At 41.3% G+C, this 23779-nt stretch overlaps 1 protein-coding gene across 1 annotated transcript in view; it reads right to left on the bottom strand.

Annotated features, from left to right (window-relative positions):
• Nucleotides 1-23083, bottom strand: part of ATP10B (ATPase phospholipid transporting 10B (putative)) — an 84897-nt gene extending 61814 nt beyond the window's left edge. The window contains exon 1 of the mRNA XM_054516483.1: nucleotides 22791-23083. Coding sequence (XP_054372458.1) covers nucleotides 22791-23083 — 293 coding nt within the window. The remainder of the gene's footprint in view (nucleotides 1-22790) is intronic.
• Between the last annotated feature and the right edge of the window lie 696 nt (nucleotides 23084-23779).

The following is a 23779-nucleotide window of genomic DNA, read 5'->3' as shown; positions in this document are numbered from 1 at the left end:
GGATGAAGCATGCAGGAAAAAGCTCAATTTTTTTTCCATGGATTTGCAATTGATGATGGGGACACTACAATGCATACAAGGTCACCTCACTTGTCACTGAAATGGAGTTGCCTGTAGAGTGGAAGGTAGTTACTGATTAAGAGCAGATAGCAACATTATAAAAAACAACTCTGAGCAGTGGATTTCAAAAAGCTGTATGGGGGAATTTTAGGCAGGCAGAATGTAATTATCCATTTGGAGCTCAGCCAGATACACATAACTCTGAACTCTGTGTTTGCTGCCAATCTAAATAGCACCACATCCCCCCCATTTGCAGTGGCAGGACTGCTAGCTAGGCAACTCCCAGATTAAGCACCAGGAGCCTTGTGATGTGTGTGCAGGATGGCTGTAGCAAACCCTGCTGTCTGGGAAGCAAAAAGCCAGCAAAAAAGGCCAGAAAAGTATCAGACAGCGTGACAAACACTCTGTTACTTTGAAGTCAAGGGCTGATCCCTTTTCACACATTACAGATGTAAAAAGTTATTTGGCAGATCAACCTTCTTGCAAGCAACTGCAGCCATCTGGCTTTCCTTCAAAGCTCCCACCCAGGCAGCTCCTGTGTGTGGACAGCCCCTGGGGAGCCTCACTCGCTGCTGACAGCTCCAGCAGATGGGTGCTCTCTCCTCCCTGCTCCTATCTGCCCAAATCCCTGCTTTGCCTCACAGCAGCTTTCTGTTTCCAGACATGCTGCTGAAGCAGGAAGCAAGTGCCAACTGAATCAGATCTTTTCAACAAGACACACTCCAAACGATGTTCTCAGCACTTAACAGGCCATCTTACAATCCTCTTGGCACATGCTCTCAGTCTGTTTTCCTGCAGCTACTGGATTCTCCGCACTGTGCCGCTCATCGGAAGAGACAGGCACATTATCCATGTTAGCCACATGGGCTGGAAAGCTGCCCTCAGAGCCCATCCAGATCACTTCAGTGCAGCATCCAGGATGCTCTTTTCATCCAGCATATTCAAGCACCATTTCAGAGAGCAACAGAGTAGACTTAGAGCAAGTCAAACCCTCCCCAGATCCTGAACTGTTTTTCCTCCTGACTTACTAGACAGAGCATAAATGATTTTTGCTGGATTCTGAGCACTTTGTCTTTCAAGGAATGGCTAGAGCTTGAAGAACAGTAGTAAACCCCAGAAATTCATAAGGGAAAATACATGATACACGGGGAGCATGTTTCTTGCTATTCAAATTAGAATTATAGTTGTATCATTTATAAACATATAAGATTTATGTATTCTCCTTCATTTCCTGCTTCAGGGGATGAACCTGTTCTCAACTGAGAGCTTGAAAGGAAACTCTTGCAAGGTTATGCCCTGAGCTGTTGAATTTAGTGGCACAGAATAATTTACACCAGCCAGGACCCCTGGAGATGCCATGTCCCACACAAGAGCAGGACAAACTTCAGAGGCAGATCAGGCTGCTCTGGGCCTTGTCTGCTCAAGTTCTGCATATTGCCAAGGACAGAGGCTCCACAGATACTTCTTAAAGAAATTCAGAGACACAGAGACCAGAGGTCTCATAAGGGTCTCACCAATTCTGCTGTGTGATGGCAATAGCTCTTAGGGAGATACTGCCAAAATATTCATATTCTTACCCTAATCTTCCTCCAGGTAAAAGGAAAGGTGAGAGACTTGCAAAGGATGATTTGAGAGAATCTGAGATAATACAAGGAACCTGTCTCTTGTAATTAGGTAAACTATCTAGGGAAATAAGTGTACAAGCTCAATGCTTTAAATTAAGTATCTACCCCTAGAAGACACAAATATCCAAAAAAGGGTAAACAACAATTTCTAAAAATCCAGAAAACCTTGGAAAAATAGCACTATCCACTATTACTGTAGCACTATGGATGTCCAGAGTTTAAACTGCTGAACATATTTAGAAATCTCCCCAGTTTCAGACTGCCCTCCTTGTTCCACACAACTGAGCCAGTCAGACACAATATAAAATGAAAGTGTTTTAGAAGAGGTGGGCATGACCTGAAAACTACAGCCTTTTATTCAAGTAACTTTATTTTTTTTTTTAAGAGGCACTTGAAATCGTACTAGATAGTAGAAACAGGATAGGGGAAGGAATAATGTACTCTTTCTTCTCTCTGCATTGTAAAATCCACTCATGCTCCAGAGAGGTGCAAAATAAAGGGCAAACTTTTCTGCAGCCAGATATGTCTCTAGTTTGCTGTGGGTAGTGTGGCCTAATTTTTAATTACAGTGTAATACATGTTTAGGGCTGTTAACCTAATTAGCTACTGCATCAGAAGTGGGACACCAACATTATTTCCAACACAAAGTAGTTAAGCTATAGTAGAATGATTCAGAGAAGTTTTGTTGGAGTCAAGGATTTAATCAAAATTAATATTCAGGAAGACATGACACCTGTTTTCATTCAGAATTTAGCTGCAGTGCCTTTAACACAGCTCCTTTGACAACTTTTTGATTTAACTAAACCCAGCCTTTTGAAATTGACTGCTAAATTTTTAAATGTGAGTTTAATTGGAAGCTCAGTTAATGGACACAACCAATCAGGAATCATATATTCAGATCAGGATATGACCAAAGAAAAGTTGTCAGCAAAATCAAAGCGATGAATTTTTCATTAAAACCTTGGCAGATATGTGAAAACTCTGTGTGATGTCTTTGAGGTGGATCCACCTTCTATTGCAACTTCTGTCTTCTATTTCTGAGGCCCTGCAGGGAGGATTGGTGACCCCAGCCTGAGGAGAGGAGGCTGTGAGAGTTCCAGCCAGACCAACCCTCTGTTTCTAAGCTGCCCCATGGGTGAGCTGTTCCTGCAGGACTGGTAGTAAGGATAAGGATTAGAGGGGAAGCTAACTCCCCACACCCCACTAAGTACCAAATAAATACTTCAGGGGTTATAGGTTGTTATTTGACTGTCAGCAAACAAGAGCCACAGCTACACTCAGGCATATTGGATAAATTATTCAAACTACAGCAGCGCAACTCTCATCATTTCCTGGCAGAAATCTTTTCCCCTTCTCCTTTACCAGCCCCAGTTAGTCAAGCAGAAACCAGACATGGCCATCTCGGTGTGTTCTGTGCTTTGCCTCCTCACTGCCCACCATATCACTGACAGAAATGAACTCAATTTTTTAGAGAGCCCATGTTGAACAACTGGGATGGCAAAGTTAGGCTAATGAGAGCAAGAAGCCTTAATATAGATATGCTACATAGCTCACTTGGAAGAACTGCCATCAAGTCCACTAAAACTAGCAATGGCCATGCCACTGAAAAACAAACAATAAATACAGAATTCTGTGCTCTGTGATTTTCTGCATCAATTATTCCAGTTGCCACATATGAGTAGATTTTATTTAAAGGATGGCACAGATATTTGAACAGGCCAAGTGGCAAGGAAGAAATGCCTTATAGAACATTTTAATTTTCTGACTCCTGGTGGTAAAGCAATATATTCTTTCAGTAGCCAGCACTGCCAGAGAAGTCAATTTAGTTTGTTATCTGAGCTTACAGATGCAAAGAAAGACTTGTAGCCAAGCAACACATTAGAACAAAAAATTGCTAGTGGCACTGCAGGAGAAAAGTCCCAAAGCACTGTTCCCATGTGCCATCCAGAGCCCTAGAAGTTCAAGCTTGCTTAGGGCACTCTGTGAGCGTGGCTGGGCAGGAGCTGGTGTTTAACCACCCAGGAACGGGAGTGTTTGTCAGATGGCAGCAGCACTGGGCACAGCTGTCAGTCTGAGTTGGGGATGAGCTCCAGATGTTACAGGTCAGGCTCAGAGCTGCCTGGGAGCTCACAGGGCACCTGCAGGGCTGTCCCTGGCTGTGGCACAGGTGGTGGTTTCAGCAGAGCTTCCTGCCAGACAATTCAGGAGATCAGGAAACTATAACTGAAACCTTCTTTTCAAATGTTCTTGGCAACGTGTGGCTGTTGCTGGGAAACTCCGAGGCAGATTTGCAGCAGAGCCCAGGATGGAGTTTTGAGTTCCTGACAATCTGCCACCTTTCCAAGGAAGATTTTTCTGAACAAGTCTGTCCTACCTTGGCCATTCACCATCATTCACATCACAGCAGCCCAAGTATAATTAGAAGAAAGTTAAAGCAAAGAGGTTGCATTTTCAGCAGTTTTTCTAAGTCACAGGTGGTAGAAAACTGTTAAGGATCCCTGTTAGGAATCACTCAAAATACCCCTCTGCTGTTTTCCATAAAGAGAACAGAAAACTGAAGATACATGAGAAAGTAAGACACAGAATGGCTGCAGCAGCTTTCCTGACTTTTCCCTGCTTTCTCTATGAAACCTGTGCTCCCTAACAGCCCATCCAGTTCCCAAGCTCTCCAGAGGCAGAAGAGCAGAGGAAGAAGATGCTTCTGAGCAATGAAAGTGAACTTGCAAGCAGGCTAATCTCAGGAGCTGCTGCTACTTCATTTTCCTGGGCACCTGTCAATGCATTCATCCATGCTGCTGTGATGCACAGAACTCCCTTGCTTTGGAATGTGTTAGCACAAGGCTCAGTAATGGCCCTCTTCAGAATTCCATTGCACATGGTGAATAAAGGGAGATGACAACAGTGACACCCATTTGGTTTTCTGACACCAAGATTTGTGTCTCAGTGGATTTATATCATATATGGACTCTGTTCATCCTCCTGGGGAAAAAAAACTATCTTTTCTCATGTTATCCAGTATAACTTTACTCACACTTTCTGATTGAAATCACTCCAAAAACACAATCACAGCTTTACAGATACAGATGGAAAATGGCACTTAGAAAAAAATGCCAGGTGAGAGGGACCAATCTGATTTTTATGTATGCCTCAGCACATGTTCTATTCTCACAGGGGCTGTACATGTGCTGGCAGCCCTGTCCACTGGAGGTTTCCCCTTGGTCAGGCCAGAGAGAGCCTCCAGGGCCAGACAGTCAGTGACCCCTCACTTGCCTGGAGGCCCACGAAGAATGCACAGAAAATCAAGGTGTGGGATGTCACCTTGAGTCAGGAATGGATAATTAATGGCACAGACCCTAGATCAGAAGGCTAAGAGGCTAGAGGCCCTGGTTTATTGGAATCCCTTCTTTTATACCCTGCTCAGGTGGACCTAACTGGTCATTTGATCAACACATTTCACATGATTGGCTAATTAAGAAGACACCCTTTGGTAAACGTCTTATGAGAAAAACAACTTATTCAAAACACCACCTGCAGACTGTTTACCATTTGTTTACCATTCTTTCTCTCTGCCTCCCTAAAACTTCCCAGACCAATTAATGGGAAAGCTCCTCTAGCTTCCTCTCTCTCTCTGACCAGACTGTCCTATCCACAGTGGGAGGAACCCTAGCACATAAAAGCAGCTCACTGTGACACAGAGGAGCTCTGAGGTTCTTGGAGGGATCAGGGGCTTGCTTGGAGGGTCATCTTGGCCTTTTTCTCACCCCACTGTGCTTGCCAGGCCCAGCTGCCACCACTGCCAGCCTGCACCCACCAAGCCTGCAGCTCCAGCAGCTGCCAGAGCCAGCAGCCAAGAGTGTTTCACAGTAGCAGGTCTCTTGGCCTGTTCAGAGAAATAGGGATTTTATTCTTAAGTGGAAAAATTGAAGTCTTAAATTAGGAGAAAAATATCAGGCTCCTTGCTCAGTTCTCCCACAGTTTAAAAAATAAAAGATTTTTAAATCTACTTCATGTTCTCAGTCCTCATCTGTGAAACCCCCTGTGGGACATACTGCAGCAGAAAGAGGCAGCAATAACTTCAGGGCCTCTGTGTCTATTTGGCAGCCAGTGAACTTGTCAACACAAGGAGATTTACCATGAAGCTCTAGCAGTATAGCCTATTCTGGCATAATTATTGCATAATGATTTTCTTTGACTATTCCACAGGAAAAAACCAGCATGTTTACAGCTAATAATACTCTAGCCTTTATTTCAATCACAAATGCCAAGTTAGGAACAAGCCAAAGTAAAATTTAAACTAATATTTCTTAAAATACTTATCCATCTTCTTCACCTCCTGGTAGAAATGGGATTTTTTGATAATCTCTGCATTGTCTCTTACTTCTCTGTAGTAGTAAAAGCTATCTGCACTCAGATGGCTTTTGCTTAATATATCTCAACATTAAGGACTGGGTTGCCTTTCCTATTTACCACACCTAGGTTGTACCAATTCTGTGCCATTTTCACCTTCAAATCTGCCCCCTTTTCCAAGCATCCAGGTAAAACAGCCTTGCAGAATGTTCCAAAGCCACTGAACTTGGGTTCTAACAACTTGTAGCTATAGGAGGAATGTAATCTCCAAGCTTACTAGGACACAAGCAATTCAGAAATTCCAAGCAGCTTATTGAATATTGAATAGAAGATGTGTTCCCTGCAGGAAGCAGCACTGTGAAGACAGACAGACACTGCCTGCATGGACAGATTTCTCAGTGCTCTGCAGAGCCAGCCCTGCCCAGCAGCCCAGGGTCCCGCAGGTGAGGGTTCCTGCAGCCCTCCTGCCTGAGGGGATGGGAAACACTTGGCAATCCCCATGTCTGGGGTTCAGAGCTGCTTCTCAAAGTCCAATCAGACTCAGAGTAGACACCCACGATGCCTCCTTGTTCCTGCCATCACAGGACAGGATTTGCAATTAGGTGCAGAAGTGAAGGGAACCAACTCCTTTCTATTCCAGTCACACACAGCTTTCCTATGAAACAGATCAAATGCTTGAACACTGCCTCAGATGCAAGCAGGAAGGGCAGGCTTAAAGATGTTTTTTTGACCTTTCCTAGCTCCATAAAATACTTTAGGGTAAAGCCCAAACATCAGAATCAGTGTGTATTCTTCCAGTGGTACAAGAAAGAGCCAGGTAAAGGTCTCCTCTCAGTTACCCAGGCAACTGCAAACAGCAGAGCCTGCTCATGCTCATTAGAAAATTTTTTTAAAAAGCATTCAATCCTGGAGTCTGCAGTGCTTCCAAGTGATTATATTCATATGGTGCATATATGCTGCAAAAATAGCTTCTTCATTTTCTGCCAGCCAAATTAACCATGAAAATGGACCAGTTTAAGAATGTAATTATTATAGACTAATTTGGCAAACTAGACAGGCACTGTTTCCTCAGCCTGGGCAGCTCTGTCTCCTGGGATTTCACTTGCCTGAGGGTTTTGTCAAAGAGCAAAGGCAGCTGGAAGCAGGCACTGTGCAGGGAGGGCAGGTAGGCAAGGAGAGCTGTGGTGGAAGGAGCTCTTTGAACTTCACATCTGCAAACAGACAGCTGCAGATCTTCAGCAAAAGCTCAGGAAACTGTCATTATTGCAGTGGGGAAGGGATAAAGCTCCCACACAGAGCTGGGATTCAGAGCTTAAACAACTACTGAAATGATGCAGACAGCCCCATCTGAACCACGCTGTGAGGAGGAGGAATCCACAAATGCTGAATTGCAGTCAGTGGGTGGGAGGCACCACACCCGGGAAGTGTGAGAGGAAAAAAGTGTCTGGTTCAGAGTGGAGACAGGTTTGGACCCCAAATTCTCACCTGAGTTGCAATAGGCAGGACTCAGCTGGGGTACACTCAGTTTAACCCCTCAGCTGTTGTGAATAACCCTGATGAGCAGGACTGGAGCTTAATGTAAAGAAAAATAAGGTTGGATTAGCTTTTATTTCTTTTTTTTTTTTTTGGTCTCTTTGCTGATGGCAGGGATGGAAAGAAGGCCACATTATGCATGCTGCTCAAGTAGTGCAGATGAATTTCTGTAAAAAGTACAGCATTCTGGAAAAGCACAGAGAGACTTCCAGGCTCCTGCCCTGGCCTGATAACACCACACACACCTCAGCAAGTGAAAAACCAGCCAAGAGACCTCCACTAGTGCAGCACATTATGGTGGTGATGCACTCTTGAAGACCACCTCTATAACCAGAGGGTGACTGTTGTGAAAAAAATGGATGTAATTAGAAAAGATTTTTTTAAAGTTAGATGTTGATAAGACATTTCATTTCCTCTACCATAAAAAGAAGTAATAAACATTAAGGCACAATGTGATCTAGGAGCATGAATTCATTCTTTAGATGAGGCTTGAAAGATAGCAACATAGAAAGCTTATAAAGACTATTTTTGGATGGCACAAAACCAAGGACAAGTGTGGATTTTTACCATTTGGAAGAAAAAAAAAAAGAAGACACCTCAAGAGATATAGTGGCAATAAGTCAAAGCAGGAAAACAAGAATAGATGAAGCAGACAGAAAAAGTGAATAATAGCTGTGGGGAATGTTAGCCAGGGCACTGCCAACTGATACTTCACTTTTTGTCTGTCATCTGGAGTGATTGTCACAGAAGCTGGTCACTATTAGCCTGACTACAGACATTTTCTCTACAGGAGATTAATCAAGCTGGACATTTTAATGAAATACCTTTGGAAACAAAAAAGCTCTTTTTTATTATTTTTCATAAAGAGATGATAACTTGATGAGGATATTTCAAAGTGTCTGACTGGTTTCTGATGCAACACATGTATTAGCTGCAAAATCTTTAATATAGGAACAATTTGTTAAAGAGATTAGTATAAATCTATATGAAAACCTTTGAGGTTTTTTAAATGAAAGGAACTTGTAATATCCTGTCAAATATTCTCTGTTGGCAATTATTGTACCTATATTTCTTTTTTGTCTTTCACCTATTATGAGGTAGGTGGAAAAAAAGCCGTATCAAAGTACAAATATAAAAATTGGTTGGAAAAGCCTTACAAAGGGGATGGTTTAGAAAACACACCAGATGACATTCTCGTGTCCAAGCAAGGAAGGAGTTATTAAACCTTACATCTGGAGTTAGGAAAGAGTGGCTCACTCTGCAGGAAGAGGATGAAAGCCTCAGCAGCTAACAGAGACATGATAAATAATAAGTACTGCTATGCCTGCATGGACACAAAGAGTTACAAGTGAGTGCTGTAACAGTGACTGTGCACTGGCCAGAAATGGCACCCTGTGCTGTTTGTCATCCCTTTTCCATCAGCCCCTCAATGCTTTTCCTGCTGATGCTAATCCCACTGACTGTTTGCACAGAGCAGCTCTGTGTAAACACTCTGAGACAGAAACTTCCATGATTCAGAGACTCCTCTGACTTCACTTCTGGGAAAAGCTGATTCACATTCCTTTGGTGTGCTGGCTGCACCTTCTCCCAGGCCAGTTCCACTCACTCCTGAGGTGGCTTTACCTACACAGCTCAGTATCCTCAGGAATGGGAAGGGTGAATTGCAGCTGCTTTTCTGCAGAGCAGGAGCATTCACCATCTGCTGCGCTGTGTTTCTGTGGTTAGATGGGACATATCAATCTAGCCATTTGTTTATACATTTAACTTCTGCAAGCTTTGGAGGGATTTCTGCCCATTCAAAAGAAGAAGAAACCTTTGACATAATTAATACTCTTTTTACTTTTAAATTAAATGTAGACTTTCACTCAAATTAAAAATAGAACTCTAAAGTTGATTGGTGGGGTCATATGAGGAATTATTCCAACAGCAGAAAAAGTTTGTTGTATAAAGATATTTGTTCCAATTCAAGAACTAATGTACAGACAGACCCTACATTTACAACTGTATGCAGCATCATCCATCCTACAAGAAACTAAACACCTGGTTTTAATCACATCCAACTACTCCAGCTTCTAGGATTTTCACACTCAAAGTCAAAAGCTGCACAGCACACAGTACCATTGACATTCTTTTATGTCTCTAAGTCTCAAAGTCAAGTTCTTTAGCCAAAGAAACTGTACTACAATCTTTATGAAAACTTCTCTTTATTTATTAAATATCTGAATTGATTTAGACCCCCAGAAAATAAGAGCCTACTGAACTTTCCATTTATTCCAGTCTAGATTTGACCCATTGCTTTGTGTGACATAAGCAATTAATCTTGCTGAAACCCCTGTTTAAAGGTTATGACAGTTTGCACAGAACATGAGAGAACTTGCAATGTCCTTACTGACAGGGCTGCAACCTTCTCTTGTTGTCATCTTATCAAATAATCTCATTCTTGTTTAAATCTTGGCCTGAGTTACTTAAAATGACACTTTGCCATTGCCAGTGACTGAGTCAGCCAGTAATTGCTGCTCAAAATAATATAAATTCATAACAGTAAATGATAGGAGATAGTTATTTTTAACATGTTTGACTTGGTTCCTGAAATATCACTCAGTGACACAGAATAATAACTCATGGAAGGGTGAACCAGCTGGAAAGCTGGAGAGGATTTACTCATGGGATTGACAGCACTGCAAGTGACTACACAAGAGGCTCTGCTGCCTCCTGCTTCCTTCTCCCCACTGCTGCATCCAGATTTGCACAGGACCTTTCTGTGCACTCACTGTGCAGGTCAGCTAGGTGCCAAAACCTGTTCAAACATCTGGAGACCTTGAATGGCTTTGTGAGGGACACATGAGATGAAATGACTAATTTCTGGGGTTGGTCATGCTAGTTTTCATTTTTCCATCTAACTAGAATTCTAAAACAAGCCTTCAGAGGAGAAGGAGAAGAATTTTAACTTTCAAGTGTCTTCTCTCCAAAGCACAAGATTGCAGATACACAGGTACACCCCTAATATCACTCAGATGCAGCAGAAGAATAAGAGAGACTAAATTTTTTTTATAACTTGCTTTAGAAAAGGCATTCTGCATTTCTAGATCAAAGAACAGCAGTTTCACTCCATTAATCAACTATTTAATCAATAAGTATGTGATATGCCAAGAAGGAGTTCCAACTGCAAGGTGGACACAACAGGCACAGTTGGTTCTGAGACACTTTGCTGCTTGTGCCTGTGAGGCTCTGGCTTTTCAGAGCTTGGTTTGACTGATACTGAGCCCAGTTCTGTATTACCAGACAATAAACCAAGGAGTAAAGCCAACAGTCAGACATATTTCAGTTTGCACTTGTACATCTACCTCTGCTCCTGACAGACATACAGAGAATGAGCTGACTGACCTAGTTAAAACTGCCCAATTAACTGAGTGAATGACAGAGTCTGAAGAAACTGAAAAAGAGCAATATTCTAGGGAGGGAACTATCAGGGACTCTGCTGAGAGTAGGGCAGAATCTCCCTACTTATGATGAGACCAAGCTCAAGTTTCTAGTCCTGTTATTGCTACTATTTGCTATAGGAAATTTAACAATGCAAGTGAAAAGACCTGCAGTAAAAGGTGCTCTAATTCCCTGTGTATGTGAGTTTGTACCTGTCCTCAAAGAATGTTCTGATACTATTATAAACCACATTGACTGGGAAACAAAACAGCAAAACCCTAACCAAGCTCATATAGATTTTTTTAATATTAAGAAAGAAAATACTAAGTTTCCTGGCCATATGCTTAAAAGTGAATTTGCCATATGGTATCACCTTCTGTGTTACTTGGAAAACAAATACATTTACCTTCTGTTTCCCATTATTATCCTTAAGAACATCAAGGTGTGACTTGAAGACAGCAGAGAAAAAATAGTCAAAATACATAAATACCACACACTGGTTCAAGAGACTGGACCAAATTTAATTATACTGATTTGCTTGGACAGAAGCTCTACAAAGGCAGCAGAGCACTGTGGACTTAGCAGAATATATTAAAGCACAGGGTATCTCATCACATCAGCCAAGTTTCCCTTCTCTGTTGCTGTCACTGCTTTTGTGCTCCTCAAGATTTACAGGCCTCTGAGAAAAAGCCTGAGCATGGCATATTAAAGAATACAGTTAGAACAACCTTAGTGTCTCATCCTCTTGATGAAATGGCCAGAAACTGCAAAGGACTATTTACTCTTCAGGATTTGGGCAAAATGACAGAGACTGCAGAGAGGACAAAACAAAAATCCCAGCTTAAAAAAAACCCCAAACCTGGTGGAGCCCCTCTTTTCTGCTCTTAGAATTCTGTAGGCAAAGCAAATCAGAAGCATCAGTGCCATGTCACTCAGTGCTGTCTGGTGGTCAAAGAGGCAGGGTTTCCCTATTACCAGGCCCTAATATTGCTGCATTTATGCTTGTGATTAACTATTATTATAGTAAAAGGTTGTGCAACATCCTCCCACTGATACTGATGCCACATAAGCAATTAAGAAGCAAAGGTTAGAGTCATTGCTCTTGACCAGCTGTAAAAGTAGCTCATAGCTAGTGGGATGATAATTCTTCAGCAAGGGACATGCTCTGGTCCCTCCAGATCTTTCATTCAGGTTTGCATGGAGGTGAGGCTGCTCAGGTAAAGCATTTTCTCCTATTCCAGTATCTCTTTTAAAAAGAATTATCTAACCCATAGAAATTTGTATATTCTAATGGCAAATTCATTTTTTGATTCACCACATTTTCCTAGACCAATTATTAATTATTTTAGGACAAACTCATGACACCACTGCAGTCTGTGCTATATGGGTTTGTTTGGGTTTTTTCCAAGAAAATAGGAGTCTGTGAGCAGAATGGATTTTTCTGATAGAGATTCTGAAGGCAAGAGAACTGGAAACCAGGTATAAATTATAAGCTATAATTTCTTCCAGATGGTACAAACCTATAAAACAGACTATACATCTGATATCCAGGCAGATGCTTTGGTGCCCTGCAAGTCCTTATATGAGACACCCATAGGTGAACAGAAAAAAAGATTTTGCATTCCAGACCATATATCAAGACCTAAATAAGCCTCTAAAGCAGCAGAACTTCAGGCCTCTGGTTGCTCCCAGCAGCAATGTGTCAGATTTTGCATACCAAAAGGAAAATGCAGTATAAATGGCACCGTTCCAGCACTTGCTGCAGCTTACAGGGATGAATCCCTTGCCTCACGTGTTGCTGAGGTAGCTGAAGGGATGACATTGGTGACTTCATGCTGCATTCTTGAGATTGGAATGTGCAAAACTGAAGCAATCCCCTACAAGGACAGTCAGGACCTCAAAAGGGATGGAGAGTTTAAAAAGCAGAGCATGTAGCATTCCTGGTATTAAGTTTTTCTCTTTCTTCCCAATATATAATTAAATAATCTTTTTTTTCCCCTTGATTTTTTTCCAGCCTTTTCCTCAGCCTGAAAACAGCAGAAAAATGAGAAAAATAAGAACACCTGTAACTTTAAATGAGAGAAACATCTAACACAAAACATGGGTCTTGTCTCCAGCTCTCATTTCTCAAGAGGAATTTCTGGTAAAGGAGAGCAGAGGAGAATGACAGTAAGTTATACTGGAATGTGAAATTTCAAAATTGCTGTAGAAAATTGTTAATGTGATCCTTAACTTCAAGGTTCTGCAGTGTTGTGTTTGATTCAGTACTTACAGGTAGGAGAAGCCAGTAATTTTACAAAGGTTTAGGAATGTGTCTTAATATGAAGACTGTGACTAAAACTAAACTCCAGAACAAACAAGATCATTAAAGTAATTATGAATGTTGAGTGAACTTTACTGTCCTCTGACTGTTTGATGTGAGATTCCTCAGGCACAACTTAGCCCAAATGAGCTTGCTGTACAATGTATTTTCTTCATGGATATCCGCTTCAGTCCCTTTTAAGGGTTACATGTTATTAAAAATCAAAGTGGGTTTCAACAAAACCTTTGCTACTCTCAAAGACTGTAATATTGTCAAGATTATCCCTTTGCTTTTCTATCAATTATGAAAACCAACAGAAGGGGAAAGTGTTATTTATTAAATGAACAGCTTTTAACTACCTAGAACCTATGTGGCATACAATTTTTACAATACTTACACATTCAATACATTCTTCACAATGACTCTATTAAATTAAAGTGCTAAACTCCATCTGCAGACAAATTCATCTGGTACTTGGGATTTCTTCATATCAAATAGCCTGCAGGTATGCAAATAGGAATTCACAGTCCATACCAGATGTCCATGTCTAATTAAAATTAAAATTAAAAATTTAAAGGGCATGCTCTTGATGGTATTGTTGATTTTCTGTTCAGCACATTGCTGCTCCTCACTGCCTGCATGGAACAAAAAGATGTACTGACAGAAACTGGTGAAACACACAGTTCAATTACTACCAGTAAATCAGACTTTACATAGAAGAATTATGAAAGTGTTAAATTAGACCCAAATATTGCCATTACCTTCTCAAGTACCCAAAGGATCTAAAAGTTTTTTCTTTTTCTCTTTTCTCTTGTTATGAGAAATGCAAGAACATTTAGTACCTAACTCATGTACTCAATTAAAAAGATGACTGCTACCATGGACAGCTGCATCAGTCTGGACCTTCCTCTTCTGATGGACCAGTCATACAAAATCTCCTATCAACGATTATTTATGAAATTACAGTGTTTAAAATAGCAGCACATCCAACATAAATTCTTCCAGAGGGAGGAGGCTGCTTTAGTACAGCGTCAGTTAGCTAAGAGCAGGAAAATCACTGTTCCTTATTTTCTAGATAAGTGATGAGCAAAGTTTGTCAAAGCCAAGGAATAGCACAGCCTAGGAGAAGAGCTCTTCCCTCCATCCTCAATACAGAAAATCGAGTCACATTTCCCCCTAAGGCTACACTATAGATTGGAGTCACAGTTTCTTCTTTATAAAGAGCTTAGAAACATAAAGGTCTCTGAGCAAGTGTTGAACACCAAAATGTGTAACATCTTGTGGATACACAAGTAGGAATCTCTTTAGAATTCTAGAAATACCCCTCTTTTTTCACCTTACAGAAAGAAACTCTCGTTTATAATACATATTGATGAAAGCTGCATGCAGATACCACAGGGGGCCATGGTCTCACGTGTCAATGGGGATATTAAAGACAGTGTTACATCTCAGATCTTGTCTTTACAACAGAAATAATGGCCAAAGACATATGCATGACTTTCCAAAGATAGATGAAATATTTCCAAATATAGGGTTGGTTATTCTACTTTCTCCCCCCTCTTTTGCAAGTCTCAAATAAGGAATTTCTACTCATTCTTTGTTTTTAACTAGCTATAGAGATAAGTCAACACAGATTAAAAAAAAGAGATGGATAAATTTTACAACTATTTTCAATTTAGAACAATTTAACAACTTGTATTTCGGAGCTCACTGGTATCACAGTATAAGACTCCTATGTTTTTGAGAGGGGAGGTCATGGTTTATATAAAAGCATGTCCTTGTCAACTCTACCAGTGTCTTTTTATAATCCTTTTCATGTTCCACTTAGCAAAGAGAAATGCTGTTACCATCTTAGAAGTTTGTCTTCAAGTGCAATACAGGGATTGAGGATTCTGAAATCATCCCCCATATCTCTGTAGTTCCAGGAAAAGAAAAAAAAATCCACAGCAACGGTAAATAATTTTCAAAATAATTTTCATCATTACAAATGTCTAAAATTCTGTTCTGGAGGTGAAGGAAGCGACAAACCCCAAAGCCTCTTCATTTTTGTTACAAGGAAGCCATTTCAAAGTTGGCTCCATCAATATAAAATACCAAAGTGAGACATGCAATAAAAATGTTGTGGTTCAATAAAAATGCAGTTATGGTGTTAAGTTTTGTATAGCAGCTGCTCCAAATGTGCATTAAACACAATTATGGTATCAAGAGGCATTAATACTGTTTGCAATGTTTTGTGAGACTAAAAGCAATTAATTAAAAGGCAATATGGTGGCACATAATGGATTCTGGCTACTTGCCACCATGAGCAATAATGGATTTCATTGAAATAATAGTAATAATTGCATAGATTTTTTTCACTTCAGTGGAACTTTCCATCCCCTATTTACACATCAAGTGTTGGGTCAATGAGCATTTGAGAATCTTCTTCTTTTGCCTTGGAAAACACACATGCAAATACAATATTAAAGGACAGATTTCACGTCAGCCAAAAATGATTACAAATATTTCTGCTCTCCTGTTTATAAGGGTAATAATTCTAGGCATTGTATTTCTACTGCATAAACAAATAAATAGTGACAAGTGCTACCAGAAAATGCCACCATGATTTGACTGGCAGAAGGCCTAGGCAGACAAATCTAGAGTGCTCTACAGATAGCCTTTTAATAAATCTAATTTCTTGTTTATAAATTAGAATCATGGGTCATTAAGCTTTCTGTTATAAAACATAATGCTACCCAACCAGTCAAACAAAGCAATGAGCCATGAAGGATAGGTGAGATTATAGATTTTCCTAATTTCAGTTTGGAAATCTGAAAAGAAACCTTGTCAACTAGCAGTGATTTTGTCCTGCATAGATCTGTGGTCATGTAATCCAGCCATGACATGTAAGGTTATGTTTCCTTGGAAGTTACTTGAAAAAAAACCCTTCCACATTCTCTGTGCAAACTCCTTTACTCTTTTTACCTTGTCCTCATTATTTCATAGCACTTATGTGCTTTACTGAAATACTTTACAGCTGCCTGAAGGACTGCAAAACATTCCAGGAAACAGAATGTGTGATGAGAAAAAAAGAGTCTAAAGCCTCATCTGAACCTTTCTGCAACTTTGTCTTTCTTCCCTGTCAGATTATCTTCCACTTTGTCTTGGGTTACAATGAGAGCTGTAACTAAAAGTATGTACTCTAGTATCATTTACATAGGATGTTAAAATAGGTAGAGAAGTGTTCTTTATGTTCTGCATGATTCAGCTTTGATAACTCCCTCCAGGGTCTATCTCCTCTAGTGGGCCATCGAGTCTCACTGCATCACTCACAGAATCACATCATTGTGAGGAGCCCCGCCCAGAGGGAGGAACCACAAACATTCCTACCTGGATATAATCTGGGGCTGGAACACCATGAGAGCCCTACCACTGGATTCCCAGAGGACAAGAGCTCGATAAACAACACTGGACCTCCAGAGAAGGACCAGATCTTTTTACAGGATCACAGTTTCAGCAGAACCACATCCATCACTCCAACAGGACTGCAGCCACCATTAAATTGGACTGCCACCACCATCTGACCAACAGGGTGTCAGGTTGTACTGACTTCTGTCAGTTTAAGACAGTATTTCTGTACTATTGCCTTCATTTTAATTTTCCAATTAAATTGTAGCTCTGACTTGGAATCTCTTGTGAGATATTTGTGTGGAGTTCATTCTTCCTGCTGGTCTGCCCTCAAACTAGCACACACTTACACAGCTTACAGCTGCCCTGAACTTCCCTTCTGTGCAACCTTTGTTAAGTCAAGCTTTTCTTACAGCTTTTCAACAGTTTCTTATCCTTCTAATTGCTTTCCTCGTCTTGACATGATGACCTCATTCCTATTCTCTTACTCAAGGGACTCAGTGTCTTTCAAAAAGACTCAAGCTCTTCTATTGCATATTGTGGTAAAAGTCACTTTACATCACACAGTGATGCTTAAAACACATTTTGTAATTTTCTAGAATCCCATCTCTCTTCTCACTTTCTGTAAACGGAATTTACAAGAGCACTATGAAATTATTTTTAAGGGACAAGCATAATGGTAGATTTTTATTTTGCCCTGGAGTTTCCCAACATTTTTGTGCTTTTAGTTATCAGTATCATTATTTTCCTCTTTCCTGACAATATATTAATCTTTATTTAAAATATAATAGCTTAAAAATATTTTACATTATTGATTTCTTTTTCACAAATGCCTTTCTGGATGCATTCAAAACAATACTCCAAGTTCTACCCAGTCAGATAACTTAAATTAGGACATGTGGACTGAGTATACAAGGCTTGTCTATTCTCTTTATTCTTCATCATCTCATGCAAAATTCTTAAAAATCAGCACAAACCCCCCTGTGACAGAGTGTTGTGGCAGAAATTCCTTGCTGTGGTAATTCACCTGAACAAGACAACGACTAGGATTTTTTTCAGATAGTGTTTTTATGTACAAGGTGTTCCAAAGTGATTTACGAAGTACCAAGTCATAAAGCAGCCTGGCAGAACAGATACTGTGAACTGAAAGAACATTATATGCTTCTAAAGGCTCCAGCATGTTTCAAAAATTGGGTATGGGAAACTAGCTGCTAAATTGGAAATGCTTAGGTCTAGTTGGAAAATGAGTTAAAATAGCAGAGAACATTACCAAAGGACTGCAACAAGGTCTGGTGGATGAAGGATCATCCAAATGTCAGGAGAGGAATACAAAAGGAACTATTATTTTTACTATTGGCCCAATTACCACGTTATTTTGCCTGATAAGCCAAATTCTACTGAACCATCAGGCCTTGAATAAATAGCACTCGGATGGGAAGGTGAGCCTTGCAGCAATGCCAAGGGGTTCAGCAGTCTCAACCTGTCATGGGAGACTGGGAGAGACTCCTCACTCCATCCTGACCACAGAGAGGGCATCAGTGACACTGCAGGGACATGTGTGCTAACCCTCAGAGAGCTTACTCCTGCCAGAGGACACTCAATATAAATAAATAGAGGATACTCAATATAAACAAATAACAGTGATGATAAAATGCATGTGCCAACCAAAACTGAACTTCCTTAGAGCTCAGAGCTGCCAGAAGGAAAAGCAGTGTGTTGATACATCTTGGTACATGCATACACAATCTCTCACACTGTTTTTAATCATGCTTCAATCATTTTTCTGATTTAGACTTTGAAACATGAAAACAAGAGCATGCAGCCACACAGCTGAGATGTGACCATAGGTGGTAGTTCCAGACCAAAAGCCTCTCTCTCTTTTGAATTACCAGTCACAGAGATCTCTCCATGTCAGAAATCAGCTACTCTCAAGTTTAATCCTTCCTGAAGGTGATACAGGGGCAGGCACAGAGCAGACAGCAGGGATGTTCAGCAACCAGACAAGCCCTGGTGACCCCTGGATCTTTGTGAAGTCCTCCCATGCCCCCAGGCAGGAGCCAGGCACACCTCAGACTGCTGTCCACAGGAGCTCTGCCCTCCCAGCCCACTCCACACTGTGGGCAGTCCCTATGTTAGGAAAGCTGAGGCTGAAAAGCCATTACTAAAATGGACATCATACAGCAACAGGTTTAAGGAATTCTGAAAGGTTCTTTTTTCAACTTTTAGACAATCATTCCAAATGCATGCTGTGCTATAGAAAAAAAAAATCAGCTAAATAAAAAAAGAATCAAATAAGGGTATGTGATAAAACAGATAAATCCCCATTTATTAAAGTCTATTTTTGTAAAAGAAATTTGTCTCATCTTCCATAAATTAGCCTTTCAGCATTTAAAAAAATCCTTTTCTTTGCTTGTAATAAAGACGTACAATAAGACTGCAAATGGAAAACTTTTCATAGGAGGAAAAATTTCTGTTTAGATCCAAGTGGTTGAAAAAGTGAGTAAAACTTGCAGAGTTTCACAACTGTAGCTGAAACAAACTCTCACATGTGAAGGTTATTTTATGAAGAGTAATGAATAATCTAGGTTGGATGTGCAGGTCTCTCACTTCATCTTTGTAATAAGAAATCAGTAATGAAAAGAGCATCACTGCTATCTTTTGTTGCAAGGTATTCTTCCCTCCTTGCAATCATTTATCATTCAGATGAAATAAGTGCAGGGGCTTTTATCACATCAAAAAGCAAATAAGTCAATTTGAAAAAAGCATTGCAGCTGTATAAGAAGGAGCTTGTTAGAAGCAGCCATTGCAAGAACGTTTTATTTAAAGAACAGGTTATCAATACAGAAATGTTTCTTTCATAGCATAATTATTTTTCCATTAATATGGTTTTGCTAAGTGCAAATTAAGCATAAAGTAATGGAGATATTTAAAATATATGTTTATATTTACTGACACTAAATGCCAAATGCAAATTAGATTTTGTTAGAATTCACAGTAGTCATCAGTACAAAGGCAAAACCCTGCTGAATTCCCCAGACATTGTATCAAAATTTATTAAAAGAAAATGTTAACTTTCCTTTTCCTTAAAAAAGCCCAAACTCCAAAACTTTTGATTGCATGGTTGAACCTTCAGAAATAAATAGGATATTGAACTCAGAGTGAAAAAAATAGGGTTTTCTAAGAAAAATAAAAAATTCAGCATTAAGCTTCTAAACAGCATCTCAGGCTTTCCAGTACTGCAGAAGAAGAGATTAAAAAAATCAAAAAGACAGAGGAAAAGTTTGAATCTCTAGCTTTGCTAGTTGGTATCTTATTACTATGGTCTGAGACAATGATGATTTTTAGGAACATAAGCTCAGAAAACTTATACTTTCCTAGCTCAAAGGCCAGGAAGCACCAGCCAGTGTGATTTAAGTACTCTTCATGCTAGGAGATACAAAGAAACACCTGAAACAGTCACTGCCTTGTAGGTTGGACAGGTGGCAGCAGTGAATTCTCAAATTATTGTGGCAGCCTCGCCCAGTCTTTCGGTAATTTATTTTCAGTTTTTGATATTCCTTGTACAAGAGTATAACCTCAGAGGTATGCTTTCACTTTTTCTGAGTTCCTGGAGTCAGCAGAGCATCAGGGTCCCAGTGAGGATCCCACCCCATATGCCAGGCTGGCTCTGGGGCTGGCTGCCCATTTTGCTGTCTGCAGAGGGGAGCTCTCTCAGCCCGGCTGCTGAACTCCACGATGTGACTCCTCTCCAAAGCAGAAAGCTGTGGTTAAAAGCTCTGAGCCCAGGCTAATGAGCCCCTTGGAGAAATGGGATTTTATGGCCTAGCCTCGCTGCCTCTGCCTCACACAGCACTTGGGTGGAGGAGCTGGAGCAAAGCCTGCCAGCAAAAGCACATCTGCACCCCCCTGTGAGCCTGTGCTGCTGTTCCCACAGGGAAATGAGCTCACAAAGCATGCAGGTACTGCTGAGAACTCTGCTTGCATTTCCCAGCTCAGGACTGATTGAAAAGCACTGGCACATCTGGCAGCCCAGAAGGTGACATCCCTGAGCCCTCTGCCAGAGGTCACCACTCTGTCACAGCACAAGTGCCTGGGCACACACCTCCTGCTCCTGATGGCACAGCTCACCCTGAGCTCTGCCAGGAGCCTGCTCTGGCTCTGACCTGGACCTTCCTGCTGGCTGCTCTGCATGGCAGCAGCCCAGGGCTGAGCTGGGCAACTTCTCAAACTCCTGCAGCAGGACCCACTTGCACTCACCTGGCAAGAACAACTGCAAAACTGTGTTCAGCAAAGGGATAAATAAGCTGTGTGCTTGAATTCTGTCCAAATTGGTTGCTGTGGACAGCACTGAGAATCCAAACTGGACCTTCAGAAACCCACACACTCCTTGAAGAGTGTCCCAGGGAGCAAAGGCAGATGCTACCCTTGCACACAAACCACAGCACCTTTAAGACTCACATTCCCTTAAGGCAGAGTCAAAAAATAGAATTTCTGCTAACTAAAACAGCAAAGAAAATAAACCACATGGTAGAAGAACTTTAGCTATTTGGTATTTTACTCTTGGAGGTCCATAAACCCACTCATGAAAGCTCATGAAACAGTATTGCCTACAAAGTTCAAGATATAAAGGCTGGTCTTCTAGTAAAGTCAAGCAATAAACCTCTGAGTCAGATTACACTGCCAAAGACATCTTTAATACTTGATTAAATGAATCAGTTTGCTTGCTATTGCTTTGATCATTCTCAACAACATGCAGGCAATAAACACTGACAAAAGCTCAGGACTAGACCATTGCTGCAGTACTGCTTTTCCTCATGTAGTCACAACATGCAATTTCTTCTCACAGATCCTGTGTCTCCTGAGATTATCATAACACAAAGACATAAGGAAGAGAAAACATGCTTCTTTCCCAAGTGGTTTTACTCTGACAGCACTTTCTACTTAGTCACTATCAGTACTTTTTTTGTATTCTCACGTTTTGTGTCTACATCAACTTATTTAATTTCCTGGCACTATCACACCACTGGTGGGAGTAACAGAGCTGTCACATCACCTGCACTTTTTCTGAATTTTGGGGAAAATGGTGACCGTGCCAGCTGCCAGTCACCCACAGCAGATGCAGCACAGAGGGTGGATGGAGAAGGCATCACTGCAGGGAAGACCTTCATCTGCCAGTTTCTGTCCTGGACAGGTCTGACACAGGAACAGAGAAAAGATACCACTCAAAAAGACACCAAAGAGGAGCAATTTTGAAGCACATACAGCACCTGAACTGACCTAGCAAGAGATGAACAGTTTCATTAATATTTGTAAATGAATAAGAGTTTCTGAGCAGACACCATGCAAGCACAAAGAACAAATGATTAATACAAAGTCAAACAATAAAATCAGCGATCCTGCAAAATGACAACACACAGAACATCTCAATCTATATGATTTATGTACTTTAAGAACTACTTAAGGTCAGGTTTCCAGCTGTGAGCACTATGGCTGCTCCCCAGAGGTGTTTGAAGACAGAGATTCCTGTCCTCAGGTGCTTTGATAGAAGCTTACACAGTGAGCCAATAGCATAATTAAGAGGGGAGAAGTGTGTGTCTAACAGGATATTTGGCCTTAATATCTGTAAAACCTGGCACTCTCTTCTCTATAACCAGAAAAAGAACCCCTGACCAGAAGTGAGAGGGTGGTTTGGCCTGAAGCATCCACACACACACAGGCCCACTGTTGCACTGTGTTTTGTTAAGTTCTTAGGTTGGTTTGTTCCAGTCCCCCTATGTCTGAAAATGGTTCTGCCCCAGTTCTCCCTTCCCGCCTTTGGAGCTGTCTGTCTCCCTGGCTCCACCTCAGTGGACAATGGATCCCCTAAACTCCGCCCTGGTTTCCCTGGAAACCCTTGGATCTTTTCTTCTGACCCCTCCCCAGTGCCCCGCCAATCACTCTCACTCCCCACCCTTACTGCTAGAATGTTCCAGCAGGGGAGTTCGATGGTTGGCTGAGGAACGGGGGCCCCTCCCCAGAATGTTCCCGTTGGTGCTGCTCATGTGTCAATCCCTCGGACCCCACTCCCCACTGTACCCCCATTGGCCCAATGCCTGGCACCTCCCTTGTTCTCCTACCCTTTAAAACCTGCTGTTATCCCCTCCTCTCGTCTCCTCCTGCTGGTCCGGCTGGTGTTCGTTAAAGTCCGGATTAAGCCATAGTTGGAGTCCGCCCTCTTCTTTCCGCTGGCTGCAGCTTTTCCCAGACTCCGTCCTGCACAAGCTGTGCCTACAGCCGCAAGCTGGGCACTGCCTTGGGCGCTATCCCGAAGGCAGCTGTCGGGAGAAGGGCCCCTCGTGCTGCTGGCAGTGCTGGAGCTAGCCGGACCTTGAGAATCCAGCACTGCTGCAGCCCACAATGTACTGACCATGCTGCTCAGAAAGCCTCAGAGCTCCAAAACCCCCCTCTCTGGCTAATTAAACTCCACCCAAAGTAGAAAATTACAGTATTAGTTGTCTGCTTGCTGTGCTGGCTGGTTTTATAAACAATTCCTAGCAGACCTGCCTGAAAAGCCTTTTGGTAAAAATCAGACAATGTGATAGAAAAAGAAATGAAAAAAGAACTCCCACCCGCACCTGGTGTGGAAAGGCCACTTGTGAGCATCTTAATGCCTTATCTTCCAGAGGATATTATGAAGAAGAACTTCACTGCACACAGAAGAAGGAAGAGAGGCAGAGAGATGAAGCAGAGGGAGGGACAGCTTGGGAGAAACATCCCTGTTCTCTAAAAACATCTGTAAATCCTGATGGTTTGCTGTCCAACCCAGAACAGACTTTTTATAAGTTATCTGCAAGACTCAAATCCATAAATTAATTTTTAAATAAGAGGCTGTAAAATTCTTTCAATGTGACAGGAACACTAACACTGCCCAGTATGGGCAAGTATTAACTTCCTGAATTTCTGCGTTTCAAATCTACTTTTAACAATTTTAGGCTAAAATATGTATGCTGCATGCTCAGGCAAACCTCCAGCTGCATAGAAATGAAATATTACTGAAAGAGGTTGTTTACAAGAGCCAGCTGGAGCAGCTAATACATATTATAATATGCTAAGCCCTGATAGTCCC

This window comes from Molothrus ater, chromosome 15 (assembly GCF_012460135.2).
Source record: "Molothrus ater isolate BHLD 08-10-18 breed brown headed cowbird chromosome 15, BPBGC_Mater_1.1, whole genome shotgun sequence".
Classification (NCBI taxonomy): domain Eukaryota; kingdom Metazoa; phylum Chordata; class Aves; order Passeriformes; family Icteridae; genus Molothrus; species Molothrus ater.
This window is presented reverse-complemented; position numbering and strand designations above follow the sequence as displayed.